Here is an 18,388-nt window from a genome sequence, read left to right on the forward strand (position 1 = left end):
GCTATAATGTCCTGTAAGCTTATAATAGCAGCTGAATGAATTTTTCTTTTAACTGTGCTGTTAAACCTTTATAAATAAAGTGGACTGATTATTTGTCATACTGCTTATTTATGGGCCGTATAGTGTTGAAATTATGTCATATAAAGACATTTATGGAACCTCTGACCAGACTAGATACTGAAGACACTGAAGGCCAAACAAATGCCTGCTAGTTTTAAAGGAGAAGGAAAGCTACCAAAGCAGTTTATTGCCAATTGATTAGTCACAATTGTGCAAAATATATCACTATATTTATTCTGTAGAATGCTTGAGTAAACAGCTCTAGAAGCGCTCTCTGTTTGTTTAGGATAGCAGCTGCCATATTAGCTTGGTGTGACATCACTTGCCTGTCTGAGTCTCTCTGCTTACTCATAGCTCTGGGCTCAGTTTACAGCGGGGAGGGGAGGAGTGAGGAAGGAGCAAACTGAGCATGCTTAAGCCTTAGCCCTGGAGGTTTAAGTTGAAAACAGGAAGTCTGATACAGAAGCCCATGTGTACACAATAGAAGGAAATAAATTGTGTGTTTCTTTTAGGGATGCAACGTAGCATTACTTTGAGGGTTTACTGGTGTATTTATATAGACCTTTCTGATAAAGCTTACTCCTTTAAAGGAGAAGGAAACCCTTTCGGCGCAAAGCCCTCGGCAAATGCCCCTAACTTGTTAGTCACCCCTCTGTGCAGGTCCTCTCTTGCAGAGTTCACGGGTGCCATCTTCGTCCGAGCGCTCTTCTTCCTGTACTGATCGGCGTTTGGCGGAGCATGCGCCGTAGGAGGCATTTGCCGGTTGGATCTACTGTGCATGCGCCCGAATTTCACAAAGTTTCTGATTTCTTTTTTCGGAAACTTTGTGACTTTCGGTAGTAGATCCAACCGGCAAATGCCTCCTACTGCGCATGCGCCACCAAATACAGGAAGAAGAGCGATCGGACGAAGATGGTGCCTGTGAACTCGGCAAGAGAGGACCTGCATGCAGGGGTGACTATCAAGTTAGGGGCACTCCTTTAAAGTATTCTAGATAGCAACAGAACCCATACCTGTTCAATGTCAATAAGTTGAAATGTTTTAATATCAAACCAGTTCACCAAATGTATAACCAAAATCTTTATTTCACACGGTTTAACAAACTACCAAAAAAAATGTTTCATCAAAATTTGTGAAAGAAAACAATCAAAAAATAAGTTAAAAGGGTTGCACAGCCCCCTTTTGCTAATCCTGCAAGATAAACATTCAACAAGATCAGTAACCTGAGAAAATGTACTTCACAGTCTAAAACTCACTGTTAAAAAGGTGCCTTGAAAGAGGTAGACTACTGGGGAGGGGGTGTACAAAGTTTTGCTGTTTAAATATTGCAGAGTCCAACTTGTGGCCCTCTAGCATTCCCAAATCTTCTAGTAGCTGAAAAGCCTCAAGGTGGAAATAATTCCTGTAATATATAAATATGTGTGTGTGTGTGTGTGTGTGTGTACATACCACTTTATAAGTGAAAGGGATTAAGATTCTAGAATAAAATGGTGCCATTATTTAAGGCAGCACCGTGTAAACACCATTTCTTATTAAGAGACTAAATGAAAAGGACTGGACCATGCTGGGGGAGTTAGTGCAGATTATGCATCAGTGTAGCAGTTTAAAGTAATTATTGCATCTTCAATGCTGCATAAAGTAGTGTAGAAGTATGCACTGGTGAGTGTCACGTATATGTACAGCAGATACATACAAACATGTATGTCTAACATATCATACCAAATGTAAACAGTGCACAACATTCCAAAAGGTGTAGCAGTGCAATCGTAGCCACAGTTCCTTAGTGAACACAAGGGAGTGTAAGGAGTTTCCTGCAAAATGACAAAGCTTGCTACATTTAGACCTGGAGAAAATTAGGGACCTCCATTCTTCAGGAACAAGGAGGAAACCCTTCCACTTAAAGCAGATTTAGAAGCTCTCTTCTCATAAGTGAAGACTGCTTAGCCAAGTTAGTGCAAATATGCTTGGAGACAGCAATTATTGGATAGTTCTGGTCCTTAAGGCCATTTACCAATTGCTTTGCTTAATAAATCCGGCAATATCACACTTAGAAGCTCACGTCATGTAGCGTGTGATGGCTCTGAGACTGTACAACAAAGCAGCCTGCAGTCGAGCTTCTAGCAGAAGAAAGTTCAAGTGAACCTGAGGGAGAATACAGGAAAATAAATATTGTTAAATCACATTTTGCAGCTACGTCAGTTTTTAGAAAGGGTGATACACAAAATTTGCAAGAAAAGTTTACATTCTCCTTATTCTCCTATAAAATCAACATTGCTATTAGTGATGTGCGGGCTGGGCCGATACCCCCAGGTCGGGCAGGTTCCGGCCGACCTCGCACTCTTCTTCGCGGGTGGAGGCTGCGTCTGCGCGCGCCGCCCCTTTTGTGACATTATCAGCGGGACAGCGCAGGTCTATAAAAGGAACCCAGAAATAAGACTCGAACGGGCGCAGGTGGAGGGAGGGTCGGGGAAATCCTAGCCCGCACATCACTAATTGCTATAGATTATTATGTACAGGGTGCTTCACATTTGTATGTCAATGTGATTTGTGATTTATTATTTAAAGGAGAAGGAAAGTCATCCTGCACTTGGGGGTGCCAAATTTTAGGCAACCCCAAGTGATTGTATTGACTTATTTGACACCCCGGGCCAGTGCTCCTATCAGCAGAAAACTGCACCGGCCTGGGGTTATACCAGTGACACCACAGAGTGCTTCAGTCCTCTTTCTTCATGCGGCTGCGCATGTGCAGCAGAATGAAAAGCCAAACTTTAACTAAAAAGTCGGCTATTTTGTTCAACTGCGCATGCGTTTGCCCTGGGAAATTTGAAGCAAGAAGAAGCCGGAAGAGGATCACTCCCTGGTATAGCCCCAGGCCGGTGCACTTTTCTGCTGATAGGAGCACCAGCTCGGGGTGTCAGGTAAGTCAATACAATCACTTGGGGGTACCTAACATTTGGCACCCGCAAGTGCAGGATGACTTTCCTTCTCCTTTAAGGAAGAAACAATTACCACTAGGTATTTAAAAAAAAAAAAAGTTTAACTGTTATCCATATTGTTTCATCATGGCAAAAATGTCTTAACTGTCAGCGATGCACAGGAGACTCTCTTCAAGTTTCCAATCTCTACATTCTCAGTCTAAGATGAAGGGACGGTGTCTCCCCCCCCCCGAAACGTTGAATGTCTGGTGGTTAAATAAAAGGGGATACTCCCCGACTGCATAAATTCAAGTGTATGCGGATCCGTTTCTATATGTGTACGTTGCTAGGGGACCCAGCCGGGTCAACGGAAGAACGCACCACCATTGCAGTACTGGTGAACTACAGGTGTGCGGTAGGAAAAATTACATTATATACAATAATCCCATAAACTCGAAATTCAACCAATCGAAATTTATTAATAAAATCTAATTCTCAGCTCGGACGAATTGAATCTACCTGAAAACTAAAATTAGAAAAACTCGAATTGAAGTAAAAAAACTCAAATGTCAGAAAGGCTGCAAACATCACCAAAATGATCCCTGGACCTCTCCCATTGACGTATGCAGCAATTCGGCAGGTTTAAAGTGGTGAATAGTCGAATATGAGTTCTTAAAGGGCCAGAGTATGATAAATCTTGAATTTGAATTAAAACTCGAATCGAGTTTGGATAATTCACAATTTGAATTAAGTTTTTTTTTTACCAAAAAAATAAAATTGAAAAATTTGAATTTTCACTTCAACATTTAAAGGGGTGGTTCATCTTTAAGGCAACTTTTACTATGATATAGAATAGCCAATTTTAAGCAACTTTTCAATTAGTTTTCATTATTTATTCTTTATAGTTCTTTATAGTTATTTGTCTTTTTCTTCTAACTCTTTGCAGCTTTCAAATGGGCGTCGCCGACACCTTCCAAAAAGCAAATGCTCTGTAAAACTACACATTAATCATTATTGTTACTTTTTATTACTCATCTTTCTATTCAGGCCTCTCCTATACATATTCCAGTTGCTTATTCAAATCAGTGCATCATTACTAGGGTACTTGCTAAGATAACAAATTGCTTAAAATGCAAATTGAAGAGCTGCTGAATAAAAAGACATAACTCAAAAACCTTAAATAATAAAAAATGAAACCCAAATGCAAATTGTCTCAGAATATCACTCTCTACATCATACTAAAAGTTATCTGAAAGGTGAACCACCCCTTTAATAAATCTGCCCCTATGTTTTGCAACTGTAATCAAGGACAAAAATATAAAATTTATTTTCTCCCAAATCCAAATTTTCATAAATAGAAAATACCCCAATGGTATTCAAGCTTATGGGCAGTGGTCGGCTATCATAAAGAATTGGCTAAAACTGTTGTAGGGTAAATTAAAAAGACTGCCCTAGTCATTGGTAATGCTGACATGATTCCTTTTATTGATAGGAATGTGTTTTTCTGCAAAGTAAGAACTAAATTTTATTTACAGAGTGGAAGCTGTCACTGTTGTTTTTGTGAGGTAAAGTTATTCATGAACCCAAACAAAACTTGTCAGCACACCCTGACCTTCACAATAAATGAAAGTTTAATGCTGGAGAGACCATCGCCCTCCTATACACACTAAAAGAATGTATACTCAATCCTTACAAAAGTGTCAAGACTAAAATGTTTGCAATGAAATACATACCCTAAAAGGAATAAATAAGTACAAAATTGCTATTAAGCAACACTATGGCCAAGAACGATTATATTGAAATAGCCACAGTGACAACATGGATAAGAGCACTAGAGTAGTAAAGGTTACCTGATTTATTGGGCTTAGTTTTACGGAAATACTGGTGGATTCTAAAAGCAGATCCAAAGTATGGTCTCTTATTTAGTTTAGTTCTACACTAAAGGAGCAAGTGCGAGTCGAAAAATTAACAAAAAAACCAGATGACAACAATAAATCGAGCACCACTTATTTATCTTGTGTAGTGGCGTAATTCCTGAAACAATGTACAAAACAAATGAATGCATCATGCATTTATATATTTTGAAATGTGCCAATAAAGATTTTGTCTTTTAACTTGGATCGGTGGTCTGGCAGGGCGCGATCTACGGCCTTTGGTGTGTTAAACAAATTAAGTGTATCCTTAATCTCTAGGAGTCTGGTTGAACCACCCAAAATTGAACCAATCAGAATTAGGATTATTTAAAATCCAGGAGCAGGCCTACCATAGTTCTGATCTTGTCTTCTGAGGTCACTACTAAAACTTAAGCAGGACTGTGGCAGGTGTGGTGAAGGAACCTGGTTTGCTAATCTCTTTCCTCCCAATGGTAGTAACTATAAAAGAGCATTCCTGAGATCCCCACCCTAATGTCTGAGAAAAGGCAAAACATTCTGCCAACCAAATAATAAGGGCTTATGTTATTATTGTAACCAGTTTCACTATTACTTTACAGGTTCCTTCACTAGAAAGGAGCAAATATGTGGAAATATTCATAATGGATTAACCACACAGTAATGAGCATATAAGACTTAAAGTCAATGTTTTCAATGTTACCTTTTCTGAGTGTTTAAACTGTCTCCAAAAGTCATTATACAGCTGTCGGGTCACCCTCTCTGGGTGACATGTGACAGTCTTCATATAAACTTTCAGACTCCTCTCAAGCAACTGGTTCACCTCTCCATAATCATAGTCATCGTACCTAGAAAGAAAGAAGTCAGTAGACATGATTAATTCCATAATGTGCCAGCCTTTCAAGGATATATAAAGCTTATTTTGAAACCACAATTTACCTTATTCCATAAATGCACTGTATATAGTTCCATATTGCACGTCTTAATTTGAACGTGTCCACACCACAATGAGTCGCACAAGTGTGGTAAGTTAGATTGAAGGCCACTTGGAACTTGTCATCCAGCAGCTGTCCAACTTCTGGATTTAATCTCTGTAGAAGCGAGTAACCATGATCTTCCCATGTGTAATCCTAATAAAAGAAGGCAGGGAAGACAGGGGAAAACCATATTTTTAAAGGAATAAAGAAAAGTAATAATAATTGTTAAGTGATTAAGTGATACAATTGGTTAGCAGCTTCAAGCTTGAGTGGCTTTAATATAGGTGTAATGCCTTTTAGAAAAGGTAATGTCACATGGGGCTGATTCCAGCCCATCGAAAAAAGCTTTGGCAGAGAATCAGCTCCTACAATCACATTAGCCTTCTTCGTTGTCTGCATCTGGAGCCACCAACTACTGCGTTAGCATGAGTGCAGTATCATGTGCTGGAATACATTTCGGTGCAGAAATCTGCCCCGTGAGCATACATCTTGGCTGACGCAGCGGTTCCAAAAGCTCTGCCAAGCAGAGTCATGGGGAAGCTGCCTGTTCATATACAGGCAACCAGATGGTTAATTACAGCACTTATGTTGTACCACACAGCAACTGTCTTTACATCTGAATGTTGCTCACGGCTAAAAAAAAGCCTAAACACATGGCCGAATGGCCATACATATGTGGGTAGGCAATTTGTTAAACTCTAAACTTCTTACATGCATCATATTGCGGGGGCAAAGATTGTCACATTATTTCTGATCAAGACTGAAAATCACAGGAATTAGTACATCAAAAGTCAATTTTGTCATCTGCTTACTATAACGCTCCTCTTGGGGGAGACAGCTGGTGGTAAAGAATATGCAGAGCTTTGTTTTCCAAAGTATCCTCACAAGGCACTTTGTAAAAAAAAAACCATAAGTTTTACTACTAGCGATTAACTTTATCACCGGTGGGATAGATTTTGCAAAGAGATTAGTTGCCCGCAGAAAAGATTTATCACGGGAGACTAATCTCCTGATGTGCCATGGCCCTTAGACTGACAAACTGAAGAAGAAAATAAGCTAGTGTGCAGCCACATGAACACATATTACTGTTAGGCTGTGAATCTGCTGGTGATGATCAGAAGGCTTAAGATCTGTTTTTGAGCATAACAAGTGAAGCCTATTATTACAATAATGCTTACATGGGCACGAAATGTAGGCGGAGCCTGTTCACCCCGACGAGTAAAATCTATGTAGCCAAAATCTGGGTCTTCCAAAAAGCGCAGGATGCCAGGAAAGCACACTGGCTTACTGTTATCACCTGCCATACAGAAAATGGAAACATACTAAAGTTAAAACATGTAATCACAGTAACCGTTGTAAACTGCATATTCAAAAGTACAGCTTAACGCTAACCATTGGTTGGAACCATTGCACATTCTCTCTTCTCCCTCTCGAACCTGGTTTCCATTTCTTCTTGGCTGGTCTCTTCTCCTTCCTCATCCAGTTTCTTTATCTCAGCAAGGACTCGCTCTGCCTCTTGCAATGTGCTGCTGCCCTTTATTCAGAAATATACATACACAAGGTCACACATATATTTGCATATCTAAGGTTACATACAAGAATGACCCAGTAAAACAAGATTTTCACATTTAACTAACCTTCCCTTTATACTAGAGTTGCCACCTTTTCTGGAAAAAAATAGGGGCTTCCTATATATTTATATTTTTTCCCTATTAATAACATTGGGATCAACCATCATTTTTACCGGCCAGGACGGTAAAATACCGGGCAGGTGACAACTTTATACGTGTAATGAATATTGACAATAAGGAAACTACACAAATTTAATCTGGTCACTGTTTTCTAACAAAAGAATGATCTCCTTTGTTCCTAAATAGTAAGTAGTGGCAGTTTTCTGTTAATACAAGGATACTTAAAGGGATTCTGTCAAGATTTTTATGATGTAGTTTGTATTTTTAAATTACACTGTTAAAACTGCAAATAATTCACTCTACCATATATAATTTAATTCCTTAACCAGCAAGTGTATTTTAAAGATGCAATATTGGTGTGTAGGCAGCCATCTCATTTTGCCTGGCCATGTGCTTTCAGAAAGAGTCAGCACTTTAGGATGGAACTGCTTTCTGGCAGGCTGTTTCTCCTACTCAATGTAACCGAATGTGTTGCAGTGGGACCTATTGAGTGCTGTTCTAATATCTACCAGGCAGCTGCTATCTTATGTTAGGGTGCTGCTATCTGGTTACCTTCCCATTGTTCCGTTGTTGAGCTGCTGGGGGGTGATATCGCTACAACTTGCAGTACAGCAGTAAAGAGTGACTGAAGTTTATCAGAGCACAAGTCACATGACTTGGGGCAGCTGGAAAACTGACAATATGTCTAGCCCCGTGTCAGATTTCAAAATTAAATATAAAAAAAAAAATTCTGTTTGTTCTTTTGAGAAATGGATTTCAGTGCAGAATTCTGCTGGAATAGTACTATTAACTGATGCATTTTGAAAAGAAAAACATATTTCCCATGACATTATCCCTTTAATATAAAAGGTGTTGGGACCCAGAATGGGTCTCCATGATCCCCCCTAAAACAGAGAAAGAATATTCTAAAATTGATTATAGTAATTAAATGTAGTACATAAATGCTTAACTGATTCTTGATTGGAAAAAAACAACTTGCAAACAATGAAAAGGGTGACTAGACCCTGTGCTTGTAACTAGATAAAGGTTGTGGGCTTTAGCCTACAAATAGCAATGCAGCAAAAAACTAGAATTCTGATATGGTTCACAGAACCCCCAAACCAGAGGACTACAGAGGCTGAAAGAGACAACAGCTCTCAGTACAACATACCTGGGCTAGGGATTGATGCCAAACGTTCTTGGTACTATACAAAGCTCTTTAATTTAGATGCATTTATTTGGGGGAACATTTGCCTAGGATTTATTGTTTCTTTTTTTTCAGAACATCACCACCTTGCTAAATATGGCTGAATTATTGTACAAGTCTATACCAATATATGGCTCCAAATACATTATATAAAGAAATATAATGGGAAAGACCATATGTCTATGCTTATACATACCATAGTATACATTTTAAGTGACAGCAGAGACCGCAGATTCTTAAATGAAATCTAACCCAAAAAATGTTATTTATTCGAAAATATTGTAATTATACTAACCCAAGTAATCACAGGAGCATTAGTGTACTGTGTGACAAGACAATATTCTATAGTTTAACTGCATGTGTGAGACAGATCTGAAAGCAGTCAATAAATAAATGTGCTTAGACCTCCCATGTGCTTATATTGTATTGTCACACAATAGTGTAGCACTCTAATCAGTCCCATGTCGACTGTATTAATTTTGATGAAATTCATTGGCCAATCAATGCAAATATAGGGGTCCCACATTTTAAAGAACAAGCAAAACTCTCTTTTTATAAAGTGGCCCTCAACAAAAGAACACTATACGTTTCCCCAACTGCATCAAGCCCCTCCAACAGCTGAACCTCTCATATAGCTGGACTGAGAGCAGTGCAAAACATTTTGAAACTGCCATGTGTCATATTAAGGATAGGGATATATGGGAAAGAGATACAGATGTGCTAAAGACATGGCGTTCACTAACCACACAGTGCTGCAATGTTTTATTAGGCCAGGTAAGTGGCAGATATGGAGCTGCTGATAGTTGAGCACATGATATGATTAGGAAGGGGGTCCTTTTAAAAAAAATTATAGTTTTCCATTAATGGGATAATGTCATGTTAAGGGGGCTCACAGACTAAAAATTACCTCCTGCCATGGCTTCTAAGAATATCACGGCTAGCACATTATCATTGCTGCATGCCCACTTCTGCCTGCTTAGGAAATTCAGATTTGAGAACTTCTGTTACTTTTTTTTTGACTCACCTCGCTAAGAGGGATGTCTGGAGAGGGAGGGCGCGGAACAGCATTATTATCCTCTGGAAGGTAAATTCCACAGCCCAAGATAAAAGAAGAAAGTGCATGAAAATGAGTAAGCAGCAGCAGAGCATGGATTAGTTCTGCAAGAGACCAAGAGTGGCCCCCCTGTGAGCTCAGAAGAATCTGCAAAGGTAAACGCAGAAGAGCATATTGTAAGTATTTTGGCACAGGAGATTAACACAACTGCTTTCATTAAATCATTGTATTTCTGCATGTAAATCTACATAGAAACATAATTTAGGGACTACCAACAGACCTGTCACTGGCTCCCACTTGAAGACTATATATTTTACAAATTTCCACCGTCTTACACTGGCTACAAGATGATGTATATCTCTAATGGTTATGGCTGTCTTAACAGAAACGTCCTACCCTGTGCAAATGCTAAGGGTAGTATTCACCAGTCCTGCTGTGCTTGTTCACAAAATAAAAGGGATCATTTCTCAATACCACTGAACCAAAATTCTGTAAGCACATTATTCTACTACATAATTTACAACATTATCAAATAAATATATACATTGTATTTAGCTGGATTTTATGTTCGACCCTGTCTTCATGTTTTAAAGAACTTTACCCTCCAGATGTTTATGCCCATTAATTGTCTTACTTCCCTCCCTAGTTCTAGTTCACTTTTCACCTCAATGTGTTCTTTGGTTATCAACCACGGCCTGTGAGCAAGGATCTTGTTGAGGTCATTAAGCTTGCGCAGTTTCAGAGGGGCAGCATCAAATCCTTCCAGCCAACGGAGATCCCCTCCAACCTGCAGAAAGCAGGACGAGTGAAGAGACACAAGATAGGTGCACTGATGTCGAGCAGAGGCCTGGAATATAAATTGGAGACAAATATAGACGAAAGGTAAGCAAAAATCAGTACTCACTGTCAGTGCTGACCGATCCACACAAGAGACGTTGTATTAAGTAGCAAATTCGGCTTTATTCAATCACACAGTGTGGCAACTTAGTTACAGTGGGTGTGCAAACTCTAAAACCTACGTGTTTCGTGCCTATAGCCTCGGCACTTCCTCAGGGTCAAAAGGTACAATACCACAAAATATGGTGGGAAACTATGACTGGAAAAAAAGTAAGGGTGATCTTGCATTATATAATCAATAGTTCAGAAAGATCATCTACCATTATTGCCACATAGTGTCTCTCCGGAAGGGAAAGAGCTCCGTCCATACGCAGCAGCTGATGCTGTGTCTTCCAAAAAACATGCAGATAATCAGGATGTAGGCCCATAACTGCTGCAATATTGTCACCAACATAAGGACCAGTTAGCTGTAAAAAAATTAAAAATGTTACCTATGACACGGAAGCACTGGATTTGCAACTGCATATACCAAGTTTCTTTTTGTAATGCCAACCAAGCAGTACATTTTCAGTTTAACAATTCTTAATACAGGTATGGAATCTGTCCAGAAACTAGTTATCCAGAAAGCTACAAAGCTATTACGGAAAGGCTGTCTCCTGTAGATTCCATTTTAATCACATAGCCGACATTTTTAAACACGATTTTCTTTTTTCTCAGTAATAATAAAACAGTAACTTGTATGTGATGCCAACTAATATATAATTAATCCTTAATGAAGGTAAAACAATCCTACTGGGGTTAATTAATGTAAAAATTATTTTTTAGTAGACAAGGTATAGAGATCCAAGTTACGGAAAGTCCGGAAAATCTCAATCCCAAAAACCCTACTAGTTTATATAAATAAGCTGCTGTGTAGCCATGGGGGCAGCTATTCAACCTGAAAAGGTGGGGGAGGCACAAGTTAGCTCTGTAGAATACAATTTATTTAATACGTACACAAAAAGATAAAAAAAGTTAAAGGGATACTGTCAAAACACCTCAGTTAATAGTGCTACTCCAGCAGACTTCTGCACTGAAATCCAATTCTCAAAAGAGCAAACAGATTTTTTTTTTATATTCAATTTTGAAATCTGACGTGGGGCTAGACATATTGTCGGTTTCCCAGCTGCCCCAGTCATGTGAATTAAGCCTGGATGGAACTACTTTCTGGCAGGCTGTTATTTCTCCTACTTAATGTAACTGAATCAGCCTCAGTGGGACTTGGCTTTTACTATTTAGTGTGGTTTTTAGATCTACCAGGAAGTTGTTATCTTGTGTTAGGGAGCTGCTATCTGGTTACCTTCCCATTGTTCTTTTGTTAGGATAAGGTCACACTGGGCGTTTCTGGGAGATTTAGTCGTCTGACGACTAATCTCCCCGAACGCCTTCCCTCACTCTTGCACTGGCTAAAATGAAAAAACGCCAGCACTAAGCACACGCAGCGATTCGTTTTCCGAAGTTTCCACTTCGGAAAACGAATCACGCGTGTGCTTTTCATTTTAGCCAGCCAAAGACGAGGCAATTAGTCGCCAGGCGACTAAATCTCCCCAAAACGCCCAGTGACCTAACCCGTAGGCTGCTGGGGGGGAAGGGAGGGGGATGATATCACTCCAGCTTGCAGTACAGCAGTAAAGAGTGAGTAAAGTTTATCAGAGCACAAGTCACATGACTGGGGGCAGCTGGGAAACTGACAATATGTATAGCCCCATGTCATATTTCAAAATTAAAATATGAAAAATCGGTTTGCTCTTTTGAAAAATGGATTACAGTGCAGAATTCTTCTGGAGCAGCACTATTAACTGATGTGTTTTGAAAAAAAACATGTTTGCCCATGACAGTATTCCTTTAAGATGGCTCTCCACAGCCCTATAGAGTGAAAATATTTCTCATATAGATAGGGCAAATTGTTTCCAAGAAAGAATTTGTTGGTTCTAGATCAACAAATACAATTTTTTTTGTAACTAGCGGTTGTTCATCTTACACCACTTTATTAGTTCAATTGGTTTCAGATAGTTTATCAGAAATAAAGACTTTTTCCAGTTATTTTATATTTTCTATGTGTGACTGTTCTGTAAAGTCTAAGTTTTCACCTTCTTAAGCAGTTCTGGGGGTCGCTGACTCTAAACTGTTTATACATATTTACATTGATACATTTCTTATCTTTATTCCTGCTAAGCAGAATCTCTGGGCTTTATTACATGGAGCTGTTAGAATTGATACAATAGTTGTTAATACTCCAGTATGCTGCTGAAAAATGTTTAATGTTGCAAAATTGTAACAGTTTAGATTCTGCACCTAAATTATTGAGCTGCCAGACTAACGCCAGAGACAGGAAAATTAAACTTTAAACTTGGACTTTGAAAAACCAGTAAAAAATAAAAAATGGAAAGTAATTAGAAAATGTCTGTTTCTGGTGAACAATCTGAAAACAATTGAACTGAAAAAAGTGGTTGGAAGGTGAACAACCCCGTAAACATCACATAAGTGGTGGTATCAGTTATTCAGGTTATAGACAATTAACTTGCAGAGAAACGGAGTATAGGTGTTTCATGTAGAATTGGCAGACAGGTGTAATGTCACAGATACCCGGGAGAGCATAGAAATGAGGAAGGAGTGAAACTCAGTTTGTTGTAGAGTAGTAGTTGAAGTCATAGAGAAGAAAATATAAGGGGTCGGATGCACTGTGTGTGTGTGATTGTTTTGCTTTTTGATGTTGCAGGTTCTTTCATTTTAGAATTGTATATTTTATAGTAAGAATTCTTCAAAGAGCTCCCAATTTGTTGTATTTGTTCACTTCTTCTGAGTTTAAGTAAATTTCTCTGTAGTAAGTGTAACAGCAGAAATCCTACCTGTGATACAGGGATATAAGCACTGGGTCCTCTGGAACTTCGATGCCGCATCTCCTCTCCTTGTTCCTGACACAATTAAAACAAGGAGGAAACAGCAATCACTGATATGAACACAAACAAAATGAAGACAGAGTTCACAACCCTCCGTGGGTGCTGTGCAGTTGAAATTTTACACAGAGTTACATCAGTCAACAGTGTTCACATTAAAGGGATACTGTCATGGGAAAAAAACATTTTTTTCAAAATGAATCAGTTAATAGTGCTGCTCCAGCAGAATTCTGCACTGAAATCCATTTCTCAAAACAGCAAACAGATTTTTTTATATTCAATTTTGAAATCTGACATGGGGCTAGACATATTGTCAATTTCCCAGCTGCCTCAAGTCATGTGACTTGTGCTCTGATAAACTTCAATCACTCTTTACTGCTGTACTGCAAGTTGGAGTGATATCACCCCCCTCCCTCCACCCCAGCAGCCAAACAAAAGAACAATGGGAAGGTAACCAGATAACCGCTCCCTAACACAAGATAACAGCTGCCTGGTAGATCTAAGAACAGCACTCAATAGTAAAACCCATGTTCCACTGAGACACATTCAGTTTCATTGAGAAGGAAAAACAGCAGCCTGCCAGAAAGCATTTCTCTCCTAAAGTGCAGGCACAAGTCACATGACCTGGGGCAGCTGGGAAATTGACAAAATGTCTAGTTCCATGTCAGATTTCAAAATTGAATATAGAAAAATCTGCTTGCTCTTTTGAGAAATGGATTTCAGTCCAGAATTCTACTGGATTAGCACTATTAACTGATGCGTTTTGAAAAAAACATGTTTTCCGATGACAGGATCCCTTTAACGCTCCAGGCAAAAGGAACACCCAATAATTGGAATGCAAGAGTACCAGAGACAGATGCACAGCACAAATCACAGCATCTATCCAAACCAAAATAAGACTATACTGAGGGGCGTTCACTAAAATACATTTCCATACAGTGTCACATTATCAAGAGTGATAACTTGTCTAAGGGCTATTCCACACGGGGAGATAGCCACGCGTTTGCGGTCGCGGCGACAAAGCGCCGCGCCAGTCGCCGCGACCGGCGCAGGCGACAGTTTTGTATGGGCGCCTATGTAAAAACGCCTGTGCTAACCACACGAGGCGATGCGCTTTTCAACAGTCGCCTGAAAATGCCTCGCCAGGCTTTTTCAGGCGACTGTTGAAAAGCGCATCGCCTCGTGTGGTTAGCACAGGCGTTTTTACATAGGCGCCCATACAAAACTGTCGCCTGCGCCGGTCGCGGCGACTGGCGCGGCGCTTTGTCGCCGCGACCGCAAACGCGTGGCTATCTCCCCGTGTGGACTAGCCCTAAAGAAGCAAACTGCCAACACAAAGTAGATGCAACATATGTAAAATATTTGCACCCATCAGGGAATTTGTGTTTTTAAAAATGTAGGTTGGGAGGTTATGGGTTATATGAAACTAAGTAATGTGGCATAACAAAAGTTGTTTGGCTGATGTAACCTTGGACCACTGTTGCAAATGGTTGATATTAGGTGACAGGAGGGAGAGGGTTCCTTGAATTAGAAGAGTTTTTTTTGGAATCAGGTTCATGCACACTTATCAACTGTTCTGTTCACTCAAGCCAATCTCCAGAATTTGAGTAGCAGTAAGGAAAAAGGAGCTGTGGCAACAAATAGAAATTTTCCATCATGATTGCCAACCCTCAATCCACCAGGATCAAAAATTAATATCAAAAATATGTCATGCCAAGATGGTTTGGTGAAATTTGGATAAACTGTCTGACCAAAACGGCCATTTTCAGGCTAATGTCAAATGTGAACAGCCCCCTAAGTTTGCTCATAGTCTGTACAGAGATATACCATAAAACTATGGCAGCATAGGTATTCCCCTGTACTAAGCACAATTCAGCAGGAACAGTCCCCTAAGTTGCTCATAGTCTGTACAGAGATTTACCATAAAACTATGGCAGCATAGGTATTCCCCTGTACTAAGCACAATTCAGCAGGAACAGTCCCCTAACTTGCTCATAGTCTGTACAGAGATTTACCATAAAACTATGGCAGCATAGGTATTCCCCTGTACTATGCACAATTCAGCAGGAACAGTCCCCTAAATTGCTCATAGTCTGTACAGAGATTTACCATAAAACTATGGCAGCATAGGTATTCCCTGTACTAAGCACAATTCAGCAGGAACAAGCAGGCAATTAATTTTCCAATCTTTCATTCAAATCAATTCATAAGTTGCTATGGTAAATTGGTCACTAACAACCAGACTTCTGAAATTGCAAACTGGAGAGTTGCTGAATAAAAAGCTAAATAACTCAAACAACAAATAAAAAATATTAAAAAAAACAACTGCAAAGTTTCTCAGAAAACCCCTCTCTACATCATATTAAAGTTAATGTAATTGTGTAAGACCCCTTTAATGCTGCACTGATTAACCCTTGTCATTAACACAGTGAAAAATTTATTTCAGACGCCTGTGCTTACATCATTTGAGTACAGGTATGGGACCTATTATCCAGAATGCTCAGTGCCTGGGGGTTTCCAGATAATGGATCTTTCTGTAAATTGGATCTTCATACCTTAAGTCTACTAGGAAATCACATAAACATTAAATAAACCCAATAGGCTGGTTTTGCTTCCAATAAGAATTAATTATATCATAGCTTGGACCAAGTACAAAGTACTGTTTTATTATTACACAGAAAAAGGAAATCATTTTTAAAAAGTTGAATTATTTGATTATAATGAAGTCTATGGGAGACTGTGTTCCAGTCCAATGCATGGGGGGGGCAGTGTCACGTAGAGGGGACCAGTTGTAAATTTACGTACCAGGGCCCTTAAAGGTCTAGTTACGACGCTGCCAGTAGCTTTGTGAGCCCCTGCCCTAAAGCTGACCATAGACGCAATGATCCGATCGTACGAATCGTGGATTCGTATGATTTTCGGACCGTGTGTGGAGAGTCCCGACATCTTTCGTCCGGTGGAGATCAGTCGTCTGGTCGATCGGACAGGTTACAAAATTTCTGTCGCCTGCCGATAATATCTCTGCATGTATTGCCGATCGTACGATTTTCAGCGGGAAACTGTCACTAGCTTTGTCAGACATCACTATCGTACAATTGCTTTCAGGTGCAGAACATTGGCTGATCTGTTATTTTACTACTTTATTTGATCGGACGTAAGACTTTGATCTGAATGGTTAGTGGAGGGTCGGGAGATGGGAAAGTCCGATCGTACGTTGATTCGTACGATCGGATCTTTGCGCCTATGGCCAGCTTAACAGACAAATTTTCTCCTGGAAATCTATTTAAATACATTATACTTACCAACTACATTATAAAACCCATTTACTGACTTGGAAAACATCAAATATACTGTATGGTCATAACAGTTAATTAAAATAAAAGATTAGCCATTTTATAACATACTAAAAGTTACAGTCCCTTGAAAGACAAAGTGCAAACGTTTTAGTGCTCCAATTTATAGAAAGATCTCTTATCCACAAAACCCCGGCAACCAAGCATTCCAGATAATGAATCCCATGCCTGAACTCTAACGAATGAATGGGTTTGTCTGGGGAATTGTGTATTCACTTAAATTTAATTTGCATCGTTTTTGTTTTTTTTTGTCACTTCTTTAGCCATCAATGGAAGCTGGAAGGGGAGGGCGAGATCATGACGACGAAATCGGACTGTTCAGACATGTCCCACCACAGGCAAAAGTAAACAAGGGGCAGGAGAGTGAAAAACAGACACTTGTAATAAAAGCGGTGTCCCTAAAGAAAACGCCGTGTGCATAGGAAAGTCGGGTGCAGCTAAACAGTCCGTGTGAAGGACAGGGTAATAAGAAGTGAATATGCAATCAATTGTGCGGTGACAACTAACAACGATGGGCTAAAGATGCCCAGACATGTCTCGATATACGTGTGGGACCCCTAAGCCTGATCATGTGACTCCCAGCATCCCCGACAGACACGGATCTTATGATAGGCTCTATGGAACACAACTAAGGAAACTTAAAGGCAAAATACTGCATTTGACGAACCTATACGGAAAGGTACAATGATGCAATAGCAACAATAATTGCGATTCACCGAAAATTAAACCCACAGCCCCAGCCCCCACTGAATGGACAGCAGCAGCAGCAACTCTTCCAACATTATGTATGAGCCGCTTACCTTCAACCTCCTGCTGGTAGAACACGACTGGCAACCGCTGTAACCCTCCTCCAGGATTCTAGAAGCAACATTATCGGCCACCCTGATAGGGGGCACAGAGCAGACTGCTTCCAGGATGAAACTGTGGTCTGGTCAAATAAAAGTTAAACTGTTTGTCTGTAATGTACGAGGAGGTCAGAGATCACGGCTGCCCTCTCCTCAGCCGATCATGCCGGTGACGCTATGAATAACCCCTGGACACGACACGCCTCTTGTTACCTTCCTAATATAGATTCGCAGCAGTGACGTCACCATTACTTTTCAGCTTATCGTAAGAAGGCCTCGCCCTCCCCGAAAACACTCACGGGAATTGTAGTTTTTGCCTTGATATAAAGGACTACAGACTTTTGCAAGTGAGAAAAACAAGCTGAAATGAATTGTGGCTAGGCTATTGTTGTTCCAGATAGTACACCTGGTTTTATCGGGTCTTGTTTGTAAGACTTGTTCAGCAAATACACTAGTCAGTAGATTCCCGGTTTTGTTAGCATACTGTTAAGACAAAACAGCTTTAAATCCTCAGCCTGTTTATCTCTGTTATCTGTTTTTTACTTGCTAAAGTTGGAAAACAACTATATATTATTTTTTACAAGTTTTTAAAATTCATTCCAGGTAGGAAAAATCAGCCATTTAGAAAATGGTTATCCAACTGGA

At 39.8% G+C, this 18,388-nt stretch overlaps 1 protein-coding gene across 3 annotated transcripts; it reads right to left on the minus strand.

Annotated features, from left to right (window-relative positions):
• Positions 1-1,127: 1,127 nt before the first annotated feature.
• Positions 1,128-17,970, minus strand: sesn2.L (sestrin 2 L homeolog). Of its 3 annotated transcripts, NM_001091212.1 has the most exons (10): positions 17,699-17,925; positions 13,498-13,563; positions 10,930-11,076; positions 10,437-10,619; positions 9,743-9,919; positions 7,234-7,375; positions 7,020-7,138; positions 5,804-5,994; positions 5,568-5,712; positions 1,128-2,202 (listed from the first exon to the last, which is right to left on the minus strand). In NM_001091212.1, the coding sequence occupies exons 2-10, from the start codon at positions 13,546-13,548 to the stop codon at positions 2,116-2,118; spliced, it is 1,242 nt and encodes a 413-aa protein (NP_001084681.1). In that variant the 5' UTR covers positions 13,549-13,563; positions 17,699-17,925; the 3' UTR covers positions 1,128-2,115. The 3 variants fall into 3 exon arrangements, with proteins under 3 accessions (NP_001084681.1, XP_018100459.1, XP_041436864.1); XM_018244970.2 differs by lacking the exon at positions 9,743-9,919 and having other exon boundaries at positions 17,699-17,970; XM_041580930.1 differs by lacking the exon at positions 10,930-11,076 and having other exon boundaries at positions 17,699-17,967.
• Between the last annotated feature and the right edge of the window lie 418 nt (positions 17,971-18,388).

Source organism: Xenopus laevis, chromosome 2L (genome assembly GCF_017654675.1).
Source record: "Xenopus laevis strain J_2021 chromosome 2L, Xenopus_laevis_v10.1, whole genome shotgun sequence".
NCBI lineage: Eukaryota > Metazoa > Chordata > Amphibia > Anura > Pipidae > Xenopus > Xenopus laevis.

What these genes read in the sequence shown, in the direction of transcription:
- sesn2.L (NM_001091212.1), bottom strand. Translation starts at nt 13,548, where the DNA reads ATGCGGCATCGAAGTTCCAGAGGACCCAGTGCTTATATCCCTGTATCA. An exon ending in CAGTGCATTTATGGAATAAG is followed by an intron (nt 5,713 to 5,803) that starts GTAAATTGTGGT and finishes CTTTCTTTCTAG; the next exon opens with GTACGATGACTATGATTATG. An exon ending in AGTTTAAACACTCAGAAAAG is followed by an intron (nt 2,203 to 5,567) that starts GTAACATTGAAA and finishes ATTCTCCCTCAG; the next exon opens with GTTCACTTGAACTTTCTTCT.